Source organism: Ornithorhynchus anatinus, chromosome 14 (assembly GCF_004115215.2).
Source record: "Ornithorhynchus anatinus isolate Pmale09 chromosome 14, mOrnAna1.pri.v4, whole genome shotgun sequence".
NCBI lineage: Eukaryota > Metazoa > Chordata > Mammalia > Monotremata > Ornithorhynchidae > Ornithorhynchus > Ornithorhynchus anatinus.
In genome coordinates, this window is record NC_041741.1 from 16,160,179 (window position 1) to 16,183,014 (window position 22,836).

The 22,836-nt window shown below is 48.3% G+C and overlaps 1 protein-coding gene and 1 long non-coding RNA gene across 2 annotated transcripts; one reads left to right on the plus strand and one right to left on the minus strand.

Moving 5' to 3' along the window:
* The first annotated feature begins 1,440 nt into the window (after positions 1-1,440).
* On the plus strand, positions 1,441-11,594 carry LOC114816685. Its single transcript, XR_003764489.2, has 3 exons — positions 1,441-1,566; positions 8,938-8,989; positions 11,038-11,594. It is a non-coding gene; the product is annotated as an uncharacterized LOC114816685 (long non-coding RNA).
* On the minus strand, positions 10,210-20,256 carry TMBIM4 (transmembrane BAX inhibitor motif containing 4). Its single transcript, XM_001510590.6, has 7 exons — positions 20,082-20,256; positions 17,428-17,536; positions 16,174-16,279; positions 14,643-14,676; positions 13,842-13,959; positions 11,950-11,995; positions 10,210-10,532 (listed from the first exon to the last, which is right to left on the minus strand). Exons 1-7 carry the CDS (start codon positions 20,176-20,178, stop codon positions 10,326-10,328), a joined length of 717 nt encoding a protein of 238 aa, XP_001510640.2. The 5' UTR covers positions 20,179-20,256; the 3' UTR covers positions 10,210-10,325.
* Between the last annotated feature and the right edge of the window lie 2,580 nt (positions 20,257-22,836).

A 22,836-nucleotide genomic window follows, 5' to 3' on the forward strand; every position in this document is an offset into this window, starting at 1 on the left:
AGTATTCCCGGCCTCTTAATGAACCTTTTCAGGCAGTCCCAATTTACGTGGCTTTCAGAGTCCAGACACGACTGTGTCAAGGTCTGTGGAAACTGCACGGAGGAATAGTAACCCTAACTATGGTATTTGCTAAGCCCTGGGGTAGATAGATAATCAGGTTGGACACAGCCCGTGTCCCACGTGAGCCCCACAGTCTAAGTAGGAGGAAGCAGGATATAATCTTCATTTTACAGATTAGGAAAACAGGCACGGAGAAGTAAAGCGACTTGTCTGATGTCACGCTGCTGCAAGTGGCGGAGCTGGAATTAGGACCCAGCTCCTCTTATGCCCAGGTCCGTGCTCCTTCCGCTAGGCCATTCTGCTTCCTCATGCTTACCAAATTCCACGCACTGGACTTTGAGGTGCCCTTTCTGTCCTCCACACTCACAAAGAGACACACACACACACACACTCTCTCTCTCGCCAAACAACCAAAGCCAGAGAAGATACTCTTTCTGCCGCCATCACTGGCTTCCCAGAGTTGGTGCCTCCAGGCCTACCAGCGTTCCTGGCACATAGTAAGTGATCAACAGATACCACATTTATTATTATTCTTACCAGAAACCTGTCCACCATTTGAGTCAGGGCAGTAGGGCTTGAAGGCCGGGTCAGCTGATCTCTCAGGACAACCTCTTTGGACTCCTATTCCCGCTCCAAAGAGGGAACCGCTAGCCCTCACTCAACAGTCCAAGGAAAGCCGACAGTGAGGTTAAAGTCAAGTCAAAGTCCAAGGGAGGATTTTCCTGAATTTAAGCAGACAAGGGTGTCAATCTCTGCTTTGGCTGGGAAGACCCTGAAACTTCCAGTCTGAGGGCCAACGATGTCTCAGCCGCAATGGGTGGGCGGGGAGAGGGAATGGAGGCTTCTGGGAAAGGGAATTGGGGATCAGAAATGAACCTGGATTTCCAGGGAATAATAACGATGATAGTAATAGTGGTTTTGTGAAGCACTTACTATGTGTCCAGCACTGGGTAGATACAAGATAATCAGATCAGGCTCACTTTTTGTCCCACATGGGGCTCACAGTCTAAGGAGGAGGGAGAACAGGTATTGTTAAATCCCCATTTTACAGATGAGGAAACTGAGGCACGGAGAAGTCAAGTGCTTGCCCAAGATCAACAGCAGGTCAGTGGCAGAGCAACATTAGAACCCAGGGCCTCTGACTCCCAGGCCTGTGCTCTTCCCACTAGGCCTCTGCTTTCGGTCCCTTCTACACACCCTGATGGAAGAGTTCTTTGTCTCCACGTTGCAGTTACTTGATTGCGATAGGAAGGATCTTCAGCTGACTTTAGGGAGCAAACACCATATGTTCTTGAACATCTGTGATTCTCCCGAGCTGTTTTTTTTCATGATTGTCAATAGCAAAAGAAGCTTAGTGGAATGTTTTCTCCACAGAGGCACAAGTCTACAAAACTCCCTGTTGATTCCATATAAAAGACAAAATATTAGTTTATTGAAAGCAGCTTCATCCATCGCGGTACAAAGGAGCCCTCTGATGGAACAGATTTATAAAGTACCAGCTGAAAGGTATGTAGATCACAAGATACTTGACAAATGTACTTTATTACATGGATCAGAAATACCATATGTCCCCATCTGTACAAGTATTTACCGTTCGGTGATACACAATGTCCACATGACTATGACCGTTTAGGAGATGTGCTGCTATTGAAAACTCGAAAGGCCCAAAGTGTGAATGTGTTTCATAAGACAACAGAATGCCAGAGTGCTTCACCGTCTGTTGAAATGAAATGCATTCTGCATATCATACCCTTACCGAGACACAAAACTGTGCCTTTCCTGACATGAAAATTAGGAGGATTTTACTTCCATTCATTGTTTAAAGCAGATGCTTGGGTATGAACTTTATGGACAGTCCTATTTTTCCATACGTAAAGTTGAACTTCAGTGGGATGCAAACCATGCCTAGCATCAGCCGAAATGGGGAGATTTCAGACTATGGTAAATGTTTGTTGTTGTTTTTTACCAGTAAGATGAATGTAATTCAAGAATAATACCCTGTCATTAGAAAGGCAAAAGCTAAAATTTCCCAGAAGCACCAGGGAGCATCTGAAGTTTACAAACCAAAGGAGGCCTTGTTTAGGGTATTCAAAAGAAAACCTCATTAATCCAAACTTGCAAGGAGGCAAGATTTATGTTTTTTATGGTCAGGGGAGACCGAAGAAGCTGTATGGGACTTCCATGCTCTGAATGGAATGTTTTCCAGCACCTGGTCCACAGAGTCAGCTGAAGAAAAATCAACTTTTTTTTACACCCCCTAAATCCCCCAACGAAATGGGATTTTTTCATTCAACCAGAAACCCCCGGCTTCAGTCAGAATGTGCCTATCCATCTAGATCCCTCTAGACTGAGTTCGTTGCGGCCAGGGAAAGTGTCTATCGATATATTGTGCGCCTCGTACAGTGCTTTGCATGCACTAGGCGCTCAATAAATATGACTGACTGAATGAAGGGATGGTGTCTATCACCTCTGTTGTATTCTCCCAAGTGATTAGTAATAATAATGATGGTATTTGTTAGGTGCTTTCTATGTGCCAGGCACCGTTTTAAGCGCTCGGGTAGATACAAGGTAATCTGGTTGGACACAGTCCCTGTCCCACAAGGGGCTCACTGTCTTAATCCCCATTTTACAGCTGAGGTAACTGAGGCCCGGAGAAGTGAAGTGACTTGTCCAAGATCAAGCAGCAGACAAGTGACGGAGCCGGGACTGGAATCCAGGTCCTTCTGACTCCCAGGTCTGTGCTCTATCCACTAGGCCAAGCCGCTTCCCTAGTTCAGTGCTCTGTACCCAGGAAGTGTTCAATAAATACCACTGATTGATGGGCATAGATTTACACTGACACAGGGTCGTTCCTATTCCCCTAAAGCAGGAAGCTCGGAAAGTATTTTCTCTCCATTTACTAGTTCATTCATTCATTCAGTCATACTTACTGAGCACTTACCGTGTGCAGAGCACTGTACTAAGCATTTGGGAGAGTACCATACAACAATAAACAGACCCATTCCATGTCCACAATGACCTTACAGTCTAGAGGATCGGGGAAAGACAGACATCAGTACAAATAAAATGACAGATATGGACATAAGTGCTTCGGGACTGGGAGCAGGGAAGAACCCAGGGAACGATTTAGGGCAAAGGGAGTGGGAGAAGGGGAAAGGAAGGGCTTTGTCTGGGAAGGCCTCTTGGAGGAGGTGCGCCGTCCATAAGGCTTTGAAGGTGGGGAGAGTCATTGTCTGTCAGATTTGAGGAGGAGCTGGAACTGCTCATCAGTTCGGGTTCTGATCACTTGTAGCTCGGCTCGATTTGGCTCCTAAACTTCTCAGGCCAAAATTCGTCTCGGGAGCAGAACTGGGCTGGGCCCTTGGGAGACTCTGTCACCCAAAGGGAAGACTGAGCCTCTTCATTGTGGCCTTCCCGGTTTTAGCTCTGCTCTGAGACCCAAGATTTGGTCTTTAGCTGGGGCTCCACCTGCTGGATCCAGAGAACTTTCCCAGGTCCAGAATCCCAGTATGGACATCCCTGGAAGTCACGGACACCCCTGGAAGTCACGGAAAAGGACTGAGAAGAAAACGTGCCATTTTTCCCCCGCTTTAATAATGTTGGTATTTGTTAAGCGCTTACTATATGCAGAGCACTGTTCTAAGCGCTGGGGGAGACACAGGGTGATCAGGTTGTCCCACGTGAGGCTCACAGTTAATCCCCATTTTACAGATGGGGTAACTGAGGCACAGAGAAGTTAGGTGACTTGCCCATAGTCACACAGCTGACAAGTGGCAGAGCGGGGAGTCGAACCCATGACCTCTGACTCCGAAGCCCAGGCTCTTTCCACTGAGCCACGCTGCTGCTTTCAATCCCGAATGGCTCAGTGGTCCAGATTACTGGAAAGGTTATGGTATTTATTAAGCATTTGTTTTTGGTTAAGGTATTTAATAAGCACTTATTTATGATTTAAGGTATTTGTGACCTTGGGCGAGTCACTTAACTTCCCACCACTTAGTACAGTGCCTTGCACATAGTGATTGTCTCTATCTGATGCCGAATTGTACTTTCCAAGCACTTAGCCCAGTGCTCTGCACACAGTAAGCACTCAATAAACCGGATTGAATGAAGTACTTAACAAATACCATAATTATTATTATTCTCTGGGCTTCGGCTACCTCATCTGTAAATAATGGGGATTAAGAGTAGGAACCTAATAAGCACTTATTTGGGGTAAGGTATTTGTGACCTTGGCCAAGTCACTTAATTCCCCGTGCTTAGTACAGTGCCTCGCACATAGTAATCACTTAACAAATACCATAATTATTATTATTCTCTGGACTTCAGTTACCTCATCTGCAAAAAAAGAAATGGGGATTAAGAATGTGAGTCCAATGTGGGACAGGGATTGTGTCCAACCTGATTAGCTTGTGCATACCCCAGTGCTTAGAATAGTGCTTGGCACATAGTGAGCGCTTTACAGGTACCATAATTATCATAAATTATTATTAAGCATTTATGTATGGTTAGTTATTGTAATTATTAAGCACTTGAGATGTACCAAGCCAGTAATGTGCTAAGTGCTGGAATGGTACAAGATAATGAGAAGACAAACAGTCCTTGCTCCACAGGTATCTCTTGGGCAAGTCTTAACTTCTCTGTGCCTCAGTCTCCTCATCTGCAAAATGGGGATTAAGACTGTGAACCCCATGAGGGTCATGGACTGTGTCCAAGCTGATTAGCTTCTACCTACCCCAGCACATAGTAAGTGCTGATCAAATACCACAATTATTATTACTATCCCCATTTTACAGATGAGGAAATGGAGGCATAATTAAGCCCAAGGTCCGGTAGCAGGTCAGAGAAAGAGGCAGGACTGCTCTTTTCCACTAGGCAACTCAGCCGCAGGCCTGTGCTGACAGAAAGGGGATGAAGTTACCTTTTCTACAGGTCCGGCTCTCGCCTGCTACAGCTTCCCTCACTCTGCTCTCCATCGGTAACAGAGTTGGTAGATATGTTTCCTTCCCACAAAGAGTTTACAGCCCAAACACGAGGGTAAATGATGATAAATGGTATTTATTGAGTGCTTGCCGTATGCAGAGCACTGTACTAAGTGCTTGGGAGAGTACGCTACAACAGAGGTGACAGACACGTTCTCTTTGGCGTAGTGGACAGACCACGGGCTTCGGAGTCTCCAGGTCATGAGTTCTAATCCCGGATCTGCCATTTGCCTGCTATGTAGCCCAGGGCAAGTCCACTTCACTTCTCTGGGCCTCAGTTACCTCATCTGTAAAATGGAGATTGAGACTGTGAGCTCCACGTGGAACAGGAATTGTGTCCAACGCAATTTGCTTGTATCCACCTCAGTGCTTAGTACAGTGCCTGGCACATAGTAGATACTTAACAAATGCCACAATTATTTATTATTATTATTATTATTTGCTCAAAATGGCACCCAAAACTAGGCTCCCTCTGCAAAATACATCTGAACATCCCTCACTCAATCGATGGTATTTATTGAGCCCTTAACTGTGTGCAGAGCACTGGACTGAGTTCTACGTCCTGGTCTGGGGTTTCCTAAGGTTTGTCTCGCACCCTCCCTGTCCCCCTCTGCCGCACCCCTGGACTACAAATAATAATTGTGGTATTTGATAAGTGCTTACTCTGTGCGCCACACTGGACTAAGTAAGTACTTGCAGAGGATAGAAGGAAGGTTTCTGAAATATCACTCAGCACTAAACTAGACCCTTGGGGAAGGTGATAACGAAGCTGTCCTGAGAGTTTTTGTCTCAGACACGCCGATGTTTTCGACACCTGGGCTATAAGGGAAAGAAAATATGTTTACTTTCACTCTGAGTGCAGAGGGCAGGAAGCTTGTGGGGAGCCTGGGCCAAAGGCAAAGTGGCGTAGTCTGAACTCAGGGTTGAAGTCAGAGAAGCAGCGTGGCCTGCAAGGCAGAAGGTCATGGATTCTAATCCTGCCTCCACCACGTGTCTGCTGTGTGACCTTGGTCAAGTCACTTCACTTCTCTGGGCCTCAGGGAGCTCATCTGGAAAATGGGGATTAAGACTGTGAGCCCAATAGGGGACAGGGACTATGTCCAACATGATTTGCTTGTATCCACCTCAGCACTTAGTATAATACCTGGAACATAGTAAGCGCTTAACAAATACCATTATTATATTAATATATATTATGAATAGAATGTATTGTATGATAAAATAATAATAGTTCTGGCTCTGCCCCTTGCCTAATGTGTGACCTTGGGCAAGTCAGAATTTCCCCATTCCTCAATTTTTTCATCTGCAAAATTAGGGATTAAATACCTGTTCTTCCCCCTACTTAGACTGTGAGCCCCAGTCCAACCTGATAATTCTGCAGTTACCCTTGTTCTTAGACTGTGGGCAGGGAACAGGTCTACCAACTCTGCTATTTTGTATCATTATCATCGTCATCATTGGCATTTATTGAGCACTTACGAGTACAGAGCGCTGTACTAAGCACTTGGGAGAGTACAGCATGGTTGGTAGACCTGTTCCCTGCCCACAATGAGTTTACCGTCTAGATGGGGTATAGGATTCAATCCCCATTTTACAGATGAGAAAACAAAAGCACAGAGAAGTTGTGACTTGTCCATGGTCACATGAGAGACAAGTGGTAGAGGGGGGATTAGAGCCCAGGTCTTCTGACTCCCAAGCTTCAATATATTTCAATATATTGTGCTTCACCAAGCGCTTAGTACAGCGCTCTGCACTCATCAAGTGCCCAGTCAATATGATGGATTGCTTAGTATAGTGTTTGCCATGGGTAATCTCTTAAATACCATATTATTAGTATTATCGATCTGGGTCGTGTCTATGTGGGTAGAGAGGAGAGGGGTGGAATCCACAAAATCTTTTTAAGGAAATATAGTCAGGTTTTAGCAGTAAATTGGAGGTGAGAAAAGAACAACAGTGAGGAGTCAAGGACAAATTGCAAGATTGTGTACTTCAAAACAGGGCTGTTATCAGCGGAGTTGGAAAGCTGAGAGGTGGGGAGGATTTAGGAGGGAAGATGAGAGGTGGATCATGGTAAGAGTTTGGAGGACAAACCGGCAAGATTAAGAGACAGACTAAACAAGGGAGTTGAAAGAGATAGAGGAATCAAGGATGATGCCAAGTTCGCAGGCTTGAGAGGCAGGGAGGATGGCCATGTTGACAACTGCGATGGGAAAATTGTGGGAGGAGGGGATTTGGCAAGGAAGAGTTCAATTTAGACGTGTTGAACTTGAAGTATTAGTGGGACATCCTAATAGAGATGCCCTTGAGGGAGGAGGAAATGCAAGATTACAGAAAAGGGAGAGTAGCCAAGTCTAGTGGGGTAGATTTGGGCATCTTCTGCAGAGAGGCGTTAGTTTAAACCAGAGGAGCAGATGCGAGAGGGGAGGACAGTTGAAGCAGGAGAAGGAGCGTGGTTTAGGCCTGGGAGTCAGCAGGACCTGGGTTCTCTTCCCAGCTCCACCACAGGTCTGCAGTGTGGCCTGGGGCAAGTCACTTCACTTCTCTGGGACTCAATTACCTCAACTGTAAAATGGGAATTAATAGTGTGAGCCCCCTGTGGGACAAGGACTGTGTCCAACCTGATTAACTTGTATCTACCCCGGTGCTTAGAATAGTGCTTGGCCCAAAGTAAGTGCTTAACAAGTACCGTAATTATTATTATTATCAATCAATCAGTGGTATTTATTGAGTTTTTACTAGGTGCAGAGCGGTTGGGAGGATACAGTACAGTTGAAGATGGCAATCAGGGAGGGAAGAAGTGTGGTTGCAGTTGGTTTTAAAAAGTGAGAAGGATTGGGGTGGGAGCCATGGATGAAGGGGGGAGATCTCTGGAGAGATGGCACAGCAGAGTGAGTGGATAAAGGGGTGGAATTTGGGGAAGTCACTGGTAGACTCTGAAAAGCCCACACCTGATGGCTTTATGGACATCAAAGTAGTTGGTGAGGTCTTGGACAATGAGATGAGGAAGTAGGGTCTTTGAGGTGGGAGCGGGGGCATCTCTGAGGGAAATTAGAGAGCTGGATTTAACGGCGGGGGCCAGTGGATATGAGGAAATGATGAGAAGTAAAGGGAGCCATGTGGGAAGATGCATTTTATAGCTCGGGGGCGGAACTCAGCCTGCCGTCCGCGTTTCCATCTTACAGTGGCCCGAGTTTAGGAGCAGAGGAAGGAATTGTGGAGATGATCCAGGGCTTGGGAGGTATGGAGATGTGAGATCAGTGGAGGGAGGGGAGGAAGAGGGATTGGTGTTTGTTTCAGGGGATGGTGGAGGGTGTGGATTTGTTCATCAAAAGAGCAGAGCTTGGCTAGGCTGGCCGTCTGGGGCCTGGAGGTTGGCTGTCTCTTGCAGGGAACATGCCGAGAGTTGAAGTCCTCGGGCAGTGCTGGGGATGGGCAAGCCTGGGTTTGGGGGCACCGTGGGCCCTGTCAGCCGTGGGGCACTGAACTGTGTGCTCCTTCAACACTTTAACTCACCCCAGTCCCACAGGACTGAGGTATTTTTCTACTCTCCTCTTTCCCCATCCCTTGTCTAGGTGGCCGTTACAACTCCATTTCCCCACCCCGATCACTTGCCGTATACGCTTCTTAGTCTGACGGTGGCAGCTTCAAGCTAGGCTCCTGGGACTTCCGCTTCAGGGTAGATCAGGCAAGATCCAGGAGCCAAGATCGATCTATCAGTCCATCGATCAGTCCTAGTTACGGAATGCTCACGAGGTGCAGGGCACTGTCTAAGCGCTTGGGAGAATATGACCTAAGAGTTGGTCACCATGTCCCCTGCCCACAGTGACTTCCAGTCTGGAGGAGGGAACATGTCTACCGCCATACCATTTGAGCCTTTTCTCCTCTCCCGTTCGTACAGTCTTTACCTGTAGCTGACCCGGATCCAACTGACGGCTCCACCGGATGGTCAGGTGAGTCGGGACCCTCTACATTGACTGCCTGGGGGGAAAATGCGCGAGGCGAGGTCTCCCCGGGTCAAGCAGGTAAGCCTCCTGGTCAGGAACTTTTGGCCAAGAGCTAGTGTCTCCCAGAGGAGTGTGAGATCTAGTCTTCCCCACAACCCGACCCTCCACCATCTCTACGGCCCGAACCCGGGCCCCATCACGGACGCCACCCCTGGGTCCCTCAGCCGTTTCAGGGGTCTGCCTAGGTCTTGCTCAACGATGAGAAGCAGCCATTAGGGGTTACAGCCCAGGCCTGGGAGTCAGAAGGACTCGGGTGATAGGCTCGGCTCTGCCGCTTGTCTGCTTGTGACCTTGGACAAGTCATTTCACTTCTCTGGGCCTCCATTTCCTCATCTGTAAAATGGGGATTAAGACTGAGAGCCCCATATTGGACAGGGACTGTGTCCAACAGGATTACCTTGTTTCTACCCCAGTGCTTAGAACAGTGCCTGGCACAGAGCAAGCTCTTAAATACCGTAGAAATTTAAAAAAAATCAAGGACAAGTCCCCACAAGCCTGCAGGACCCGGGGGGAGCCTACACTAGCCCCCCAAACCCCCACCTTCCTCTGAGCCGCAGGTGTCGAGAATACGGGGGGCGGGGGCCTCCGTACTCCCTGAAAACTTTGATGTGCGAGGCTTTTGCTGTCGTAAAACCTCTTATTCATTCGTTCAATCGTATTTATTGAGCATTGACGGTGTGCAGAGCACTGTACTAAACACTTGGGAGAGTACAAACAATAAGCAGACCCATTTCACATTCTCTGCCCACAGTGAGCTTACAGTCTAAAGGGATCCACCACCATCCCTTTCCCCCTTCTCGGAGAACCCTCCCCACTCAGGCTTGCCAAGTCACATCTCTCCTCAAACGCCTCCAGGAGAAATTTCCCAATCCATCAATCAGGGGTATTTATTGAGTGCTTCCCCGAGAGACCATCCCACTTTCCTGGTTCTGTCTCCGGTCTCCTTGGGACTCCCGGCCCTCCTCGGGAATCTCCCACAGTCCCCCGATTCTCTCCGGGTTCCCACGAGGCGGCTAGCTTCACTTCCCGGCAGGCTGCTGGCATCCGGGGCTTGGCGTCCCTCCCTGTGGCTTCCGCGGCTTCTACTCCCCCCGATCTCCGGGGTCCTCTCCGACCCGGCTCCCTCCCCTCCCAATTCGGACGCTTCGAATCAGTAGCGGACAAGATAGTGCTGGATTTAGCTTTTAATCTCCAAATCTTAGACGTCACCCTCATTGATCAGCGCAGCCAAGGTTATTTAATCAGTTGCCTCCCAGAGTTTCTAATTCGTGCGATGTTTCCATCATTTTTTATTCATTGCTTCTAGTACCCGCAGCAGGTGGAGGAACAGATTGATGATATCCAAGTAAAGGTTGATTGAAGCCAGTATGTACTCTTCGGGAGAGAGTTTATGCATCAGTGAGTGAGTGTCGTAGATGATGAATCCACAGAAAAGGAGAGCCCCTAGTGCAGCAAAGATCAGCTCCACTGTCTCACTATAGAAAAATAACTGTGGTCAAAAGACAAAAACAAAACATTTAAATTAGAAAAGGGCTTGTGAGAGAAAGGTCTGAAAGCTACTTGCTACTACCTGAATGTTCACAATGGCCTCTGCCGGTATATTCATGAACTTCCCTTGGCTGAATATTAGAAGAAAAAATAGTGATAAACTAAAGCCCCACCTTCTCTGCTTGCTACTGGCCTGGAGGACACCAGAAGCATTTTTAAAGGCCTGCCTTCAGCTTGCCAAATTCCCTGGATTTGACAGATCATCCCACATCCCAGCCGTTTCCCACTATGCCTTTTACCCTCCCTTCTTTGAAGGTTGATAACTCTAACTGGACAGGACTCCCTTTTCCAGCTCGTGGACAGACAAATCCCTACAGAGCTAAATTCCTCTTGGGAGGGGGCGGTTCGCTCTCTCCTATGAGAGTCTGAGTAAATTGTGTCATCCTTCCAAGGACCCATCTTGAAAGGTATTTGGAAACATTTACTAAGGTGTCTACACCCCACAGCTCAAAAACTGCACTGTCAGAAGTAGTTCCTGGAAAGAAGACGCGTTCACGGAGAAGCGGAGGCGGAGAGTGATGGAATCATCTCTTTTCTTCTAGACTGTCAGCTCGTTGTGGGCCTACCAATTCTAGTGTATTCTACATTGCTCCGGACGCACCAAGTACCTGATAAATACCACTGACTGACTGCCTGATTTTCCCTTCCCAAAATGGAGCAGAGAGAGACCAGACAACTCCACGGAGCGTGGAGGGTGATTGATTTGAAATTCCTTCCTCCACCATGCCAAAACCAAGCTTTCAACTTCAGAACCATCTCACCTAGGTGCCCTTTACAAATAAGTAAAAACTGAGCCCTAGGGGAAATAAATGTCTGACGTTTAATTTGGTGATTGTGCCTCCAGATCTTTTAAGCCTTTGAAAGAAGTCAAGAGCGTAAACAAACGTCATGCATTTGGGCTGAAATGATCATTTTTTTGGTCAAGGAAGGCACCTATCTCACTTCATAAATTCAAGAACTGGAGTTGAAAATTGACTATTAATAAATAGCTGAGGGATGGCTATATTGCGTTTTGGTTTATTCATTCTATTCTCCTATAACAAACGTAAACTATGTCAGATAAACGAAGGCAAACTGAAGAACAATTATCAGAGTTCAGTTCAGAATGGCCAACTTTGATAACGCACAAGGAGGAAATAACAGATTAAGGAAAGGAAAAGGAGAAAAAGAAAACCTTTTTTAAAAAAAGATTAATACAGATGAACAGACTGATCACATGAGCGTTCCAAACTGCTCTTGTGCTCTAAGGATATACCTGTCCGACTTTAAAGAATATACTATGCTCCTCAGCTAAACTCTTACCGATAGAAATTTAAGTCAAGAAATAGAATTAGAGTAATTGTTCTGAAGTAACTCACCCTCAAAAATCCTGACAGGAGCAAAATCCACAAGAAAGCAAAGAGGCTGAAACGACAACAGCAGAAGTAAATAAGAATACGCTAGTCTTTCAAATTGACGAAAACATTCCACTTTTTCCTTTAATTCAAAACACAAATGTCCATCCTTAGAAAGATCTATCCAATCTTCTGTCAAGAAGATTACAACAAAAAAAGATTTCCAGACCTGAACAAGACTGCATTTCTATAACTTGGGTTAACCCAGGGAAAAATAACAGATACCTTCTCCCATTCAAGTCCCAAACTCTTTGAATAGACTGAATTTACTCACTGTTTCCATTTCCACTTCTCCAACTCCCTTCTTCACCCTCACAGATTTAGTTCCCATTCCTTTCACTGCCTTGAGACTATACTCTCCAAGGACAAGGGCTTCCTCCTTGCCAAATCATACAGACTTCATCCTAATCTTCCTTGATGCTCAGTTCCCTATGAAACCTTGGATCACTCTCTCACACCGAAAACAGCTATCTAACCTCAGTTTTACCCACACAGAAGTCTCCAGATTTTCCTCTGGCCTCAATGGCCACCTCTTCTCAATCAGTCTTTTTTATTGGCTCCTCCTCTTTTTTTCTTTTTAAAAAAATGGTATTTGCTAAGCACTTACTGTCAAGCACTGTTCTAAGCACTGGGGTAAATACTCAGGTCGGAGGCAGTCCCTGTCCCAACATGGGGTTCACGGTCCAAGTAGGAGGGAGAACAGGTACTGAAACCCCATTTGATGGATTAGGAAACCGAGGCCCAGAGAAGTGAAGTTATTTGACTCAGGCCACAGAGCAGGCAAGTGGCAGAGTTGGGTTTGGAAGCCAGGTCCTCTGACTCACGGCCTGTGGTCTTTCTGCTAGACCACACTATTTCAGGTTGGTCCAAGAGGTGCTCGTCATACCGATGCAGCCTCCTTGGTGTTTTTCCCGCCTCCAGTTTCTCCCCTCTTCAGACCAGGTTTCACTTATGGTGCCTTTATCATTTTTCTACAGTCATTCTACAAAACATCTCCCCACACTCTTCAAACACCTTCAGTGGCTACCCATTCTTGTCTCCACCACATAGCCTCAGCCCGAATGATCCACTCTCTCCTCTTCACTACACCCTAGCCCACGCTCTTTGATCTCCTCGGGTTACCCTGACTGGGCCTCATTTTGGTTTTTCCCGCCACCGACCCCCTGCCCATCACCCTTCCATCTGCCTGGGACGCCCTCTCCCTTCAAATCGGCGCTCCCCCATTTTCAAAGGCTTGCGGAAACCCCACCCGGACCTGGAGGCTTTCCTTAATTGATTTCTCTCCTCCTCCGATTGGATTCTCCCAAATGCCATTCTGGCAGTTTTGCTCCGCTTCACCCCGATCGCTCTGCTCTCCCATGTACGGCCCTCTGTGACTTTGGCCATCTCTCCTCAAACATATCCTGCCACTCCCACTCCCTTCTACATCACCCCGGAGCTTGGATTTGCCCCCTCTATGCACCCCCCCTCAGCCCTAAGGCAATCATATCCATCTATTAATGTCTGTTTCCCCCTCTAGCCTGTAAGTTTGTTGTGAGCAGGGAACGCATCTACCAACTCTGTTACACTGTACTCTCCGAAGCGCTTAGTACAGTGCGCTGCACACAGTAAACGCTCAGTGAGTACCACTGATCGGTTGATTGATTAATCTTTACTTTCATCTTGATGCACACACACAAACTTTGGGGAAAAAAGCTGCTTTCCAAATAACGTGCTGTGAATAAAAAGTAAATCAACAAATCCCATTCAAATGAAAACCACCTAATCGACTCGTGCTTTGCAAGGATTCGGATGTTTTTCTTCCTGTTTCCCGGAACTTTCCAACATAAATCTTTAGAGCCTAAAATGGGACTTACCCTGCTCCGAATTTGCTGAAGTCTCTTTTTGACTGTAGAGTGTAAGCAGTCAATCCAAGAAATACTGCTGCAGTCAGCATGAACGCTTGTAAGACAACATGTACCTCATAGAAAGTTACTGTGAAAAGGATAAAAAAAAAAAGAAGTCAGCTGAAATACTTATATACACACACAATCTAAAACGGTAGCTATTTGATAGAACGATACTGATTTGAATGAATTTATGCTGTGATCTTATCTTTCAGCAGCAGTCTGGGATCATCTTGTCTCTCTGGCTCGGCCCTGAGTAGGGCTGCGCTTTGTCTTAACCTTTTAGGTTTAATCATCGGGAGTTACCCTACCTCTGGTCAGAGGATATCCCCTGGGGGCCCGACTCTCAGCCTGGGCGTGAGCTTTGCCTACCCTTTTTACTACCTGCAGAGCACTGTACTAAGCGTTTGGGAGAGGACAGTAAAACAGAATCGGCAGATACGTTCCCTGCCCATAACGAGCTAGCAGTCTAGAGGGGGAGACAGACATTGCCCCGAATAAAAGTAACCCCGTTCTGACTCCCAGACCTGTGCTTTATCCACTAGGCCATTCTGCTTTTCTAAACACAGTGAGTGCTCAATAAACAGAATCGAATGATTGACTGATTCACGCCACCCCCCTCAACCCCTCGGCTCTGGGAATGAGCAGTGGCTCTGTCTCCCTTGCCCAGCCCCTTGGGGCTGCCTTACCTCTGCCACCCCACCCCCACCACCCCCCATCCCCGTCTTCCCTCCCTTCCCTCACTCTCCCCTCCCGAGAAATGGGCCTCACCTGTCACAGCTACCGTCAGAGCTTCCAGAAGGGTCTGTGTGGGAAACACACAGAGCAGGGCCTTACTCAGGCCAGATCATACATATGAGCCAAAGCTCTCATTCGTTCATTCACTCAAAATTATGTTAAATATTCTGGGGAAGAACCCCTTTTCACACAAAGATTTGGAGAAATAACAGCGATGGCTAATAACAACGATGGGATTTGTTAAGCGCTCACTAAGTACCTGGCAATGTTCTAAGCTGGGGTAGATCCAAGCTAATCAGGTTGGACACAGCCCCCTGACCCACATAGGGCTCACAGTCTTAATCCCCATTGGCCAGATGAGGTCACTGAGGCCCAGAGGAGTGAAGTGAGTTGCCCTAAGTCACACAGCAGATAAGTGGCGGAGCCGGGATGAGAACCCAGGTCCTTCTGACTCCCAGGCCTGGGCTCTAGCCAATAGGCCACGCTGCTTCCCTAGTGATTACCGAAGTCGCACGAGCCGCACATTTCTGATCGGGCAGGGGCCACGGCCTAGGAATCTCAACTTGGCTGTCGCCACCCTATACGTGTTCAAGTCCTTTCAGCTGCTAACAGGGTTTCCCTGTGGGGTTCCAATTTTTTAAATAATAATAATCTCCTTAGTATCTGTTTTAAGTGCTTACTAGGGGCCAAGGACTGAATTACCTATTACCAAAAAAGGGGAAACCTTCCTCTCGGTCCAGCCAGAATCCCTTCTCCCTGTAGCTCTAGGTCCTAGGGTCCTGCCTGGGGGTAAGGGGGCCACAAGTCTGGGCCACTCGCTGGCCCCCTCTCCATCCCAAGGAGGCTGTACATGGCCAAGAAAGCTCCGGACTTGGGTGATGGAGAAGGAGGAGGGAAAGAAGGATAGAGGAAGAAGAGAATGAGGAGGATGGAGGACAAGGGCTTCGGTCAGTCCATCAATGGGATTCACTGAGCGCTTACCGTGTGCACAGCAGTTGCGTGAGGTGCTTGGGAGAGCATAACACGATAGAGAGGGTAGACAATGCCTAGCGGGCCCCATCGTGAGGTGGTGTGGCCAAGTGGAGGGAGCTCGGGCCTGGGTTCTAATCCCAGCTCTGACAACTGCTTGCTAGGTGATCCTGGACAAGTGTCACTTCACTTCTCTGGGCCTCAGTTTGCTCAATTGTAAAATGAAGATTCCATACCTGTTCTTCCTCCTACTTAGACTGTGATCCCCCGGTGGCATAGGGACTGAGCACAACTAATTAATTTGTACCTACCCTAGCGTTTAGAATAGCATTTGACATATAGTAAGCACTTAACAAATACTTAAAAAGGTGGGAAGCAGGGGCTTTCTTGTTTCAATGACAGCAGCTGGTTGAGAAACACAGATCACTTAAGCTTGCCCCTCTTTTTCAGATTTGGGGGCACAGAAACACACACACACAAACACTGACCGGAGTGACAACCCCCACCAAAGAGCCCCTCCGATTTTATCCAGGGACTTTGGATTTGTTCCTTCGCACCTCACGAGCTCCTGAGGAAAACCGGCAGGGATACTTACAAATCCAAACAGCAGGTATAAGTTAGTGGGGTGTTTATGTCGGTAAAAAGTCAGGGCAATAATCAAGCCAAAAGATCCGAGGACAGAAACCAAAATCAAGGCAGGGCTGCAAGACAGAACAACGGAGAGCAGTCGAAAGCTGCACCAAGCTACTTCAAAACGCCGAGCTCATTTCCGTTCTCTATAATTAGATCATTGTCCCCGAAGGCTAAAATGGCAAGCTCTTCAACAGTTTAAGATCTGTCGAACGGACCTAAAGATACGGGGTGGAGTTACAGCCATCGAGTCTGTTTCAAAAATGTCAGTGATCCTTTCTTGGGCTTATGACATTAAAATAGCAGCGTGGTCTAGTGGCTAGAGCATGGGGCTGGGAGTCAGGAGGACCTGGGTTCCAATCCCGACCCTCCCACTTGTCTGCTGTGGGACCTTGGGCAAATCACTTCACTTCTCTGGGCCTCATTTCCCACAACTGTCAAACAGGGATGAAGATCGGGGGCCCCACGAGAGACATGAACTGTGTCCAACTTGATCAGCGAGCTTAGTACAGTGCCTGGCACATGGTAAGCTCTTGACAAATACCATTCCAAAAAAAAAAGAGTGATGCTTGTGCTTCTTACCCCCTCAGGGTCGCATCTGGAGAGTTTCCAGTACTCTATCAGTCTCGACTACGGCCAGGAGAGTCAAGCAGAGGCCTACCCTTTCCATTTGTAGCTTGGCCAGTGACTGGCGAGTGGAAGGCCATCTGCTACACGTCAAAACTCCCCTTGGGAGAGAGTCGAGGGCGGAGACTCAATTTTACTGCGCGGAAGGAGGCGACGGTAAACCCCTTCCGTATTTTTACCAAGAAAACTCTCTGGATCCACTACCAGAACGATGGCAGATGGAGGTGGGGCGTTCTAGGAGAGGTGTGTCCATGGTGTCGCTATGGGTCGGGGACGACTCGACAGCATAAGACAAGACAACTTTGCGCTTCTTATAAACAGTGGCTTAAGCTAGTGTGAACGGCCTGAGCAGACGACTCTCCCACCGACCTGGCTACAGTCCCTAAGCTCTACGGTGGTCTGGGACCCCCGCCGGCACACCGTGCCTGACAAGATTCCCGTGGTGGGTCTCAGGGAGGTGTCCAGGGGAGGGAATCCAATGCAGACACTCCCCTGCCTGAGGGACCCGCCAGGCCCCTGGCACCCCCCGATCGTGACCATAAATCCTGCCTGCAGTTAAAGGCTGAGAAGCGGCTGGTGTTGATCCGCCTACCTTTGGTGAACAAACGTCCGCACTGCTTCCGAGTACAGGAAAACCGCCGCCGTCACTGTAGTCAAGAGGATCTGAAGAGACAGGATGCTGTAGACTTTCCGCAGAAAAGCTAGTAAAAAAGAAAAATACATATATATGTATATGTACATATATACACACACGTATATGTGGGAGATACCAGGTCATCAGGTTGTCCCACATAGGGCTCACAGTCTTCATCCCCATTTGACAGATGAGGGAACTGAGGCACAGAGAAGTTAAGTGACTTGCCCAAGGTCACACAGCTGACAAGCGGCAGAGCCGGGATTTAGAACTCACTACCTATGACTCCTAAGCCCGGGCTCTTTCCACTGGAGCCACACTGCTTCTCATGTTTTTGTCCGTCTGTCTCCCCCGATTAGACTGTAAGCCCGTCAATGGGCAGGTCTCGTCTCTATCTGTTGCTAAATTGTCCACTCCAAGTGCTTAGTACAGTGCTCTGCACATAGTAAGTGCTGAATAAATACTATTGAATGAATCAGTGAATGAATGAGTGTGTGTGTAGTAGAATCTCACACTGGTAAAATCTCCGGGAGCAGAAACTCCACCTTCTAATTCTAGAAGCTGCACAGCCTAACGAAAAATCTAATGCCAGGTCCACCATTTGTCCGCTGTGTGACCCTGGGCAAGTCACTTCTCTTCTCTGGGCCTCGGTTTCTTCAACTGTATAACGCAGATTAAATCTACCTCATCTACCTCGCCGCCAACCCCTTTCCCGCATCCTCCCCCAATTACTATTATCAGAGAAGCAGCGTGGCTCAGTGGAAAGAGCATGGGCTTGGAAGTCAGAGGTCATGGGTTCGAATCCCTGCTCTGCCACTTGTCAGCTGTGTGATTGTGGGCAAGTCACTTAACTTCTCTGTGCCCCAGTTACCTCATCTGTAAAATGGGGATGAAGACTGTGAGCCTCACGTAGGACAACCTGATGACCCTCTATCTCCCCCAGTGCTTAGAACAGTGCTCTGCATACAGTAAGCGCTTAACAAATACCAACATTATTATTATTATTTTTTAAGGGTGTTTGTTACATGCTTACTATGTGCCAGGTACTGAACTAAGCTCTGGGATAGATACAAGCTAATCGGTTGGACACAGTCTATGTCTCACATGGGGCTCATACTCTTTATCCCTGTTTTCCAGATGAGGTAACTGAGGCCCAGAGAAACATAGTGACTTGCCCAACGTCACACAGCAGACAACTGGCAGAGCCGGGATTAGAACCCAGGTCATTCTGACTCTCAAGCCCGTGCTCTATCCACTAGTCCACACTGCTTCTCAATAGACATCTCCCCCGGATCTTAGTCAAGTGCCTGGCACTATGCTCAGAGTAAGCGCTCAATAAATACAATTGAATGAATGATTCTATTGATCTTGATGCTATCGATAGCTGCTTATTTTGCTTTGTTGTCTGTGTCCCCCCAGTAGACCCAGCCCATTGTTGGGCGGGGATTGTCTCCGTTGCAGAGCTCGACATTGCAAGCGCTCAGTCCAGGCCTCTGCCCAGAGGAAGTGCTCAATAAATACGACTGAATAAATAAATGAATAAGTGTATTGATCTTGATGATATCGATGCCTACTTGTTTTGTTTTGTTGTCTGTGTCCCCCTTGTAGACCGCGCCCCTTGTTGGGTGGGGATTGTCTCTGTTGCAGAGCAGGGCATTGCAAGCGCTCAGTCCAGTGCTCTGCCCAGAAGAAGCGCTCAATAAATACGACCGAATAAATGAATGATTCTATTGATCTTGATGCTATCGATAGCTGCTTATTTTGCTTTGTTGTCTGTGTCCCCCTTGTAGACCGAGCCCCCTGTTGGGCGGGGACTGTCTCCGTTGCAGAGCTGGACACACTGCAAGCGCTCAGTCCAGGGCTCTGCCCAGTGAAAGCGCTCACTAAATACAACTGAATAAATAAATGAATGAGTGTATTGATCTTGATAATATCGACGCCTACTTGTTTTGTTGTCTGTGTCCCCCTTGTAGACCGAGCCCCTTGTTGGGCGGGGATTGTCTCCGTTGCCGAGGTGGACATTCCAAGCGCACAGTCCAGGGCTCTGCCTAAAGGAAGCGCTCAATAAATACGACTGAATAAATGATTCTATTGATCTTGATGCTATCGATAGCTGCTTATTTTGCTTTGTTGTCTGTGTCCCCCTAGTAGACCCAGCCCGTTGTTGGGCGGGGACTGTCTCGGTTGCAGAGCTGGACATTGCAAGCGCTCAGTCCAGGGTTCTGCCCAGAGAAAGCGCTCAATAAATACAACTGAATAAATAAATGAATGAGTGTATTGATCTTGATGAATGAGTCTACTGATCTTGATGCTATCGATAGCTGCTCATTTTGCTTTGTCGTCAGTGTCCCCCTTGTAGACCGAGCCCCTTGTTGGGCGGGGATTGTCTCCGTTGCAGAGCTGGACACACTGCAGGCGCTCAGTCCAGGGCTCTGCACACAGTAAGTGCTCAATAAATACGACTGGATGAATACATGGCTCAGCCCAGTGCTGTGCCCAGAGGAAGCGCTCGATAAATACGACTGGATGAATGAATGAATGGTTGGCTGAATGAATGCAGGGCCGCCCAGGACCGGCCCCGCCCCGTCCCATCCCGCCGCCGCCGTACGCACCCATTCGGATGTGGACAGCGGCCGAGGCCACGCTGCTGCCGTAGTTGAAATCATCCTCGATGGAGCCCCGCGGCGAGCGCGGCTCGGGGTCGGCCATGGCCAAGTAGGCCGCGCGGGGTCAAAGGTCAGGGGTCAGGGGCTGCCCGTCATGGCGGCGTCGGCGGGGACGTCACCAACGGCCGGCCCCGCCCGCGCAGCGGCGATGACGTCACCGGAGGCCTGCCCGGCCCGCGCAGCGGCGATGACGTCACCGGAGGCCGGCCCAGCCCGCACGCCGCCGCCGGAGCAATCGACCGCCGAGCCGCCGAACCGCCGCGGCCCGCAGAGCCCCGAGCGCATCGATGGGGCGCCAGCACCTGCTCCCCCCCCCCCCCCACGGGGCCTGAAGGCCCGAGCCCGCAGGGGCAAGGGAAGCTGGAGAATAATATAACTTAATAATCATAATGTTGGTATTTGTTAAGCGCTTATTATGTGCCGAGCACTGTTCTAAGCGCTGGGGAGATACAGGGTCATCAGATTGTCCCACTTGGGGCTCACAGTCTTAATCCCCATTTTCCAGATGAGGTCACTGAGGCACAGAGAATAATAATAATAATGATGTTGGTATTTGTTAAGCGCTTACTATGTGCAGAGCACTGTTCTAAGCACTGGGGTAAATACAGGGTCATCAGATTGTCCCATTTGGGGCTCACAGTCTTAATCCCCATTTTCCAGATGAGGTCACTGAGGCACAGAGAATAATAATAACAATGATGTTGGTATTTGTTTAAGCGCTTACTATGTGCAGAGCACTGTTCTAAGCGCTGGGGTAAATACAGGGTCATCAGATTGTCCCACTTGGGGCTCACAGTCTTAATCCCCATTTTCCAGATGAGGTCACTGAGGCACAGAGAATAATAATAACAATGATGTTGGTATTTGTTAAGCGCTTACTATGTGCAGAGCACTGTTCTAAGCACTGGGGTAAATACAGGGTCATCAGATTGTCCCACTTGGGGCTCACAGTCTTAATCCCCATTTTCCAGATGAGGTCACTGAGGCACAGAGAATAATAATAATAATGATGTTGGTATTTGTTAAGCGCTTACTATGTGCAGAGCACTGTTCTAAGCGCTGGGGTAAATACAGGGTCATCAGATTGTCCCACTTGGGGCTCACAGTCTTAATCCCCATTTTGCAGATGAGGGAACTGAGGCCCAGAGAAGTGAAGTGACTTGCCCACAGTCCCACAGCTGACGAGTGGCAGAGCTGGGATTCGAACCCATGACCTCTGACTCCCAAGCCCAGGCTCTTTCGACTGAGCCACGCTGCTTCTCTAAGTGAAGTGACTGGCCCAAAGTCACACAGCTAATAATCATTATTATGATGAATAATCATAATGATGTTGGGATTTGTTAAGCGCTTACTATGTGCCAGGCACTGTTTTAAAAGTCTTGGGGTGGACCACAGCCCATGACCCACATTGGGCTCGCAGCCATAATCGCTTAGTCCAGTGCTCTGCACATAGTAAGCGCTCAATATATACTAATGAATGAATGAATGAAGAATCCCCATTTTACAGATGAGTTAATTGAGGCCCAGAGAAGTAAGGTGACTTGCCTAAGGTCACACAGCAGACGAGCACAGAGCCGTAAGTAGAACCCAGGTCCTTTTGACTCCCAGGCCCCGATTCTATCCACTAAGCCATGCGAAGTTTCTTTTCTTTCCTTTTTAATGGTATTTGTTAATCAGAACATTGCTAAATTCCATCCTTTCCTCTCCATCCAAACGGTTACCATGTTAATCCAAGAATTGATCCCAGCTTGAGAAGCAGCGTGGCGCAGTGGAAAGAGCCCGGGCTTGGGAGTCAGAGATCATGGGTTCGAATCCCGGCCTGGCCACTTGTCAGCTGTGTGACTGTGGGCAAGTCACTTCACTTCTCTAGGCCTCAGTGCCCTCATCTGTAAAATGGAGATTAACCGTGAGCCTCACGTGGGACAACTTGATTACCCTGTATCTCCCTCAATGCTTAGAACAGTGCTCTGCACATAGTAAGCGCTTTACAAATGCCAACATTATTACTGATGACAGCACCGGCTTCCTGGTTGACCTCCCTGCCTCCTGTCTCTCCCCGCCGCAGTCCATACTTTGCTGCCCAGATGGTTTTCCCTCACAAACGTTTAGTTCATGTTTCCCCACTCCTCAAGAACCTTCAGTAGTTGCCCATCCACCTCCGTGGCAAACAGAAACTCCTCACCATCGGCTTTAAAGCCCTCAATCCTCTTGCCCCCTCCTATCTCACCTCAATTCTCTCCAACTACAACCCAACCCACACCCTTCGCTCCTCTAATGCCAATCTTCCCACCGTACTCGATCTCATCTATCCCGCCCCGACCTCTCGCCCATGTCTTTCCTCTGGCCCGGAACGTCCTCCCTCCTCCCTTAAAGCCCTATTGAAAGCCCATCTCCTCCAAGAGGCCTTCCTTGACTAAGCCCTTATTTCTTTTTCTTCCACTCCCTTCTGCGTCACCCTGAATCGCCCTCAGTCCATCCTTCCAGTCCCACGGCACTAATAATAAGGTTGGTATTTGTTAAGCACTTACTATGAGCAGAGCACTGTTCTAAGCGCTGGGGGAGATACAGGGTAATCAGGTCATCCCACCAGAGGCTCACAGTTAATCCCCATTTTACAGATGAGGTAACTGAGGCACAGAGAAGTGAAGTGAGTTGCCCACAGTCACACAGCTGACAAGTGGCAGAGCCGGGAGTCGAACTC